Source organism: Capsicum annuum, chromosome 3 (genome assembly GCF_002878395.1).
Source record: "Capsicum annuum cultivar UCD-10X-F1 chromosome 3, UCD10Xv1.1, whole genome shotgun sequence".
NCBI classification, from domain to species: domain Eukaryota; kingdom Viridiplantae; phylum Streptophyta; class Magnoliopsida; order Solanales; family Solanaceae; genus Capsicum; species Capsicum annuum.
In genome coordinates this window covers 6,038,617-6,044,616 of record NC_061113.1, presented here as the reverse complement: position 1 = coordinate 6,044,616, position 6,000 = coordinate 6,038,617, and the positions used below count along the sequence as shown (strand labels likewise).

The 6,000-nt window shown below is 32.7% G+C and overlaps 1 protein-coding gene across 1 annotated transcript; it reads right to left on the bottom strand.

Moving 5' to 3' along the window:
* Nucleotides 1–696: 696 nt before the first annotated feature.
* Nucleotides 697–1,888, bottom strand: LOC107866494 (putative F-box protein At3g16210). Its single transcript, XM_047408955.1, has one exon. The coding sequence runs from the start codon at nucleotides 1,880–1,882 to the stop codon at nucleotides 860–862; it is 1,023 nt and encodes a 340-aa protein (XP_047264911.1). The 5' UTR covers nucleotides 1,883–1,888; the 3' UTR covers nucleotides 697–859.
* Between the last annotated feature and the right edge of the window lie 4,112 nt (nucleotides 1,889–6,000).

The window sequence follows — 6,000 nt, the reverse complement described above, 5'->3', positions numbered from 1 at the left end:
ATTTGAAAAACATTTATGTAGGATGTAGGCAAACACTATGGGAGGTGGGGGTGGAAGGATACAAGTGTAGGGTGGTGCGAATGAGGGCTATTTGGTGTGGGAAGATGATGTGTTGTAGGGTGAAGAGGACGACACAATCATATATGGAATTTTTCTACTTGTAGAACTTGTTTTTCTTACTTCAATTAGAAAAATTGTTTTTCACTTTTTTATAAAACTTGTTTTCATAAAAAGTATTATTTTATTTTTTTTAATTTATGACCAACTGAACATGTGAATACCTACCAAACACACCCCTACTCTTTCTTTAAAAGACTATTGCAATTATTAGAGAATGCAATTAATATATGTTACTACTCCTATTTTGCCTAGAAAGCATGATTTTTTGTGCAGGGTGTTAATAATTCTCATGTTGGAAATGTTTGAGAGGAAACAATGGATTAGGAAAAAGATAGAAATATTCTACAAAACCATCAAACCTAGAATAAAGATTAAATATCTTGCATTAAGAACTGTCAAATTTAAATTGGATAAACAACAAAGAAATAAGAAAATTAAAATAGTACAAGATGATCAATACATATAACATAGAACAGATTAATTGGAACAATATAGTTTACTAATGCCTATAAGAAAGATACGAAGGTACATAAAAATGATTAATAAACAAAAGTAACTACTCAAATTCCACGACGATGAGAATCTATTGTGTCCCTCCTTGCATTTTAACCATGTTTGATTTATTCTTTCAAAATCACATTCATATTCTTTATGGGTACTGGTGCAATCATATGGTGAATCCGCTTCTGTTTAGGAGAAAACAAACTTTATACATATGGTACAACCCAATTAAAGAAAACTAATAACTCAAACCCAACAATTTCAATTGTTTCGAATTTATTTCTTTTTGTATTATAGACCTCAAATCACCTTTGTAGTTTAGAAATATTATGTCTCCACTTGTCATTAAGCTCACGGGCCTCAAGCAACGTCCGCAATGCATCGATGGAATCGTGAAGCTCTTACTCCATGTGTTGTTCATTAATCCATTCTTTTTCATATGCCAAACTTCAAAATCGCGGCTCGCTAAATCATGCATCCTAGTCAAACAAAGATTTTCTCCTAAAACATACAAAATTGGATCTTGGAACCTTTGAATCTGATCTGGAAATAGTACTTGCTGAAATTGTTCCTTCTCCAAGCAAAAACTTAATATAGTAGATTCATTCTCCGTCATTGCTATTATATAAACATTCTCATCTATGGTAACAATGTTTCTTTCGGAGAAAAAGTTATTCGGAGGAAACTTGCCAATCAATTTCCACGATTTACTTCTTGTTGAAAACAGATCGACCTCATAATAACTATTTGAAGTATCTTTTTTTCCCACTCTAACTATTTTATAATCGCATGTAGAGGAAACATAGCCAAAACCATAAATAGCAGGAAATAGCTTCCTCTCCATCATTTTCTTTTTAGGAATTGGGCTAGGGATTTTTCTTGATTCTCTGATAGTTGGGTTCCATAAAACAATTAAATGATAAGGAAAAATCAAAAGAAGTATCCCATTACTGGAATAACTAGTGAAACTTACTCTACTCGATTGATTGATTTCTGGAATAGAAGGTTCGATAAGAGAGGCAACAGAATCATGTTGAAGTGGAGCGTCTACGGAGTAGAAATAGTCGTCCTTGTTGTCACATTCACCACCAGACACAAAGATTTTTTGATGATTCACATCATTTTTTGACGAATCATGGTAAAGCATGATGAATTGGGGATCTTCAACTAGAGATCTCGATGATTTGCAAATACATTTGAATCGTAAAAGCGATTTGACAGAAAGTTTTAGAAGAATTTGAATGGTGATATCATTAGGCATTGTGAAGATCTCTAGCTTAAACAGTAAAAGCTGATTTCAATTTACTATGGGCAGTGTTTTGAGTTTTAGTTTCTCTTATTTTATAAGAGGAAGCAGAGCTCCTCCCTGTCAGCATGTCTATTTTATCACGAGGACAATCTCGTCATTTCACATGTTTCACGAGGAAAATCAGCTTGTCATTTCAAATGCTTTCAATTACAAAAGCATAGAGCTCTTTTGTATAACACGTGCTTTGATCTGCCACTTTTGCCAGCTAGAAAATCATCGTTTTTTGTGTATTCATCCTTTCTCTTATAGCAATTAATGAAGCGATGACCAACTGGCCAAACTTTTGAAAGGTCTAACATGTTTTTTTTCCTCTTAAAATTTTCTTATTTTTTTTAAATACAAGTATTTAATCAAACTTTTGAGAGCATATAAGTATTTTCTTGAGAGTATCAGAGCTGATTTTCAAAACTAAAATATATAGTCTTTCCTAAAAAGTATTTTTGAAAAAAATATGATTAGAAACATTTTTAGAAATTTGTTCAAATATTAATTGTTGCTCAAAAATATATATTTTTTGGATTAACTGACCAAACACAACTTGTTTCTCCCACCAAAAATACTTTTTAAATGATATTTTCATAATTTTTAAAATAATAAGTTTTTCAAAAGATTGGTCAAACAGTCTATAAGAGTCAATCAGTAGTGGATATTAATTTCTTTTTTTACATTAAAGGTACTTAATGAACAATGAGTTCTACTATTAATTTAATTGAATCACATTTAATACTACATGAAACACACACATAAAAAAATATATTAAGTTCTACTTAACTCCAATTACAATTACTCATTCTATTTCATAATAAGTGAACTGTTGAAATAATGCATACCTAATAAGAAAAGAAAATTAAGACAAATTAAACATCACTTTTCAGTTTTATCCTTTTTAATTATTGTCAAATTATTAAAAATTCAAAATATTGACCATGATAACTATTTCTAAGAAAATAATTCAAAGCAATGAGAAAATAAAAGTAATTAAATTTCTTGACCTCATCACATATGTAATCTAACCAATTACTGGAATCAACGACGTCCCAAATTCAACAAGTATACTTCCCAAGGTTCTCGAGCTCCTATGATCTATCTCTTGAAGCCTAATTACCACGGGGTCTTTTTCTGTTAAATCATGCACTGCAACACTAGAAAGTGCTTACGATACAAATCCTCCAAACACATTACCATCCCAGAACCTTACCTCTTTCACTTGGATTTGGAAGCTTTTGCTCCCTCCTAAATTAAAATATTTTCTGTGGCTCCTAAATAATGGGCAAACGGCTAACTCTAGCTTGCTTTTCCACATCAAAGTTGTAAAGTCTCCTATGTGCAGGATTTGCAATTCAATGACCGAAGAAATAAATGCACACCTATTCGTTCTCTGTCCAAAGGTCGCACCAATATGGACCAACTTAGGAGTCATGAATCAGGTGAATACTCTAGTCTCTACTGATACTCACCCATCCCGTTGGCTATAAGATCTAATTCACCCCCATTTAAACCCCTCCCAAGGGGTGTTATTACGCACTCCAGCTAAGATCTACATTAGTTTTTGTATCTGGCATAACTGGCTTGCACGAAACAAGTTCATATTTGAAGGCATTCCTTTCTCACCCTCTCTAAAGGATGTCTCACAAATGGCTGAAGAATTCTGGTTTTTAGCGGGACCTACAGGCCCCAATAAAACCTGCATTACTGTGTATACCAAGCGGAAACCTCCTGTGCAAGTAAACTACATGCTCAATACTGACTGTGCCCCGAGGCTTCACTTATAAATCAATACCATTCGGTCTAGGTGGCGTCTTAAGAAATTATAGAGGAGAATGGGTATTAGGCTTTCATGATAATTGCACTGCTACGGATGTTTTGGAAGGAACCCATGCCTTGTTGCTAGGACTCCAGCTAGCTCACCAGAACAACCTCTTTCCACTGGAAATTGGAATAGATTCTCAACAACTAGTTCGGCAACTTGATCCTAATACAGACTTTAACTCTACTTTGTTATCTGATTGTCGGTACCTCCCGGGCGTACTGGATAGTCTCCTGCTGCACCACTTCTTCAAAGAGTGGAATAAGCTAGCTGACGGATTAGCTAGATTACCTAGTACAACCTCTACCACTATGTTGTTTTGGACTCCACCTCAGTCAGTTCGTGACATTTTGTATGCGAATATGAATAAAGTATTATCAGTTAGGTGGGTGAAAACTTTGTCTGTTCACCTACGTGTGTATTATATTAGTTCTATGCAGGATGTAAATAGGGCTTCTACTACAGCGGTTGTGACAGGATCACAACAAAGCTTGTAAATGTTTTTGTATTATAAATAAAACTTCATCTGTTCACCAAAAGAGAAAGGTAAAATGAAAGAAAATTTAAAATTACTCTTGAAGATTGAACAATTAAGCTAATTTGATTATTGAAGAATGACTCAACAATTCATTTAGGGATTGTTTGATGTAAGAATTAAAACAAATAGTCTCGAAATAAAAAAAATAGTCTAGAGATAAGATTTTTGATGTCTTGTTTAGTTGCCAATTTGGGATAACTTATCCAAGAATTAACAAATAGTACCAAGATCCTTTTGGTGGTATAATAATCCCAGAATAATTTATCTAGGAATAAAACCACTAAAAAATAAAATTATCCTTCAAATTCTTTGATTATCACTTTTCACCTATATAAGGTGAAGGTAATTTTTGTAAACAAACAATATATTCTTAGAAAGAATGCAATGCATATTATTTTTAGTACCACAAATCAAACAATCACTAAAAAATAATATCATGATAATTAATTTCAAGATTACTAATCCAACATAACTAATTCCGACATAATTTGTCTTCAAACCAAATGCCCCTTTATTATGGCATAGACGGAGTACTAAGCTAGACACATCATAAGTATATAAATTAAAATAATGAGAAAAGACACAAGACACCATTGAAGTTATTTCAAATTTTCAAGAAAACACTTTAATTTTATGAGAGTCTTATTACCTCACAAAACTTGTAAAGACCATCATAAATATATCCTTTTGACCGATTTTAAGCCCACGTGTGTTATCACGTAAGTCACGCGCGTGAATGGAAAATATTTTCTGCAAGAACCAATTTTTTTTAAAAAAACCACATGAAAAGGGCTAAATGCCACCTTCTCTTCTTCCCCCAATTCTCCATGAAAGGGCATTTGGGAAGCTTGTACAAAATCAAAAACTCTCATCAACTTTTTTAACTTCTTCGCATTCTTTACTCAGTTTCTTAATTCCCTTTTCACAAGAGTATCAAGGTTGTCAGCAAGCATTGTATTCATTATTTACTTAAATTGATGAAAGTAAGAAAAGAAAACTCAGATTTAGAGATACGAAAAAGAAGAAAAAATAACATGTAAAAGAAAAAATCTTCTGTTCTTAGTACTAGTGTAGGCAAACTCATATTTCTTTTCGCATGCTATTCCAAACATAGATCTCGTAAAATGAATTTTCACAAATCAGAGAGAGAGCTCCAACATGCTTCTGGACTGTTAATATTTTCAAATATTGCATTTAGTGTCTGTTTTTTTTCTCTGTCTTCTTTGTTCAGTTCTTCTCTATAGATACCGCCGAGAACAAAGCTCCGGAGTTATTAAAAAAAAAAAAGGGTGGAGGATTCAATTGATACATTTTTACTAATCTGATTCATCAGTTAATTCACTTTTACTCATCAGATACTAAAAATTAATTTCAAAACAAGTCGTGTCATTTTTAATTCATCAAAATTCAAAATGCGATCTTGATAATTGTAAATCCGTAAGGTTTAATTGCAATTCTAAGAAGGAGAGGAGAATAGAATGATATGGGTGTTAATTGGATTCTTGAAAAGGGGAGGGAGGAATCGAAGGAAGTATGGGTTCTATGAGAGTTAAGTAACTTTTTTTTTTTATTTTAATAAAGAGAGAAGTAACTTAATCATGCTTAAAGAAAAATCAAATCTTATTGTTAAAATTCCGATTGAGAGTGCATCACACGCGCGGTCTTTGAGTCTTAAGTTGGTCCAAAATTTGGTCAAAAGTGTGTATTTACACAATGATCGTTACA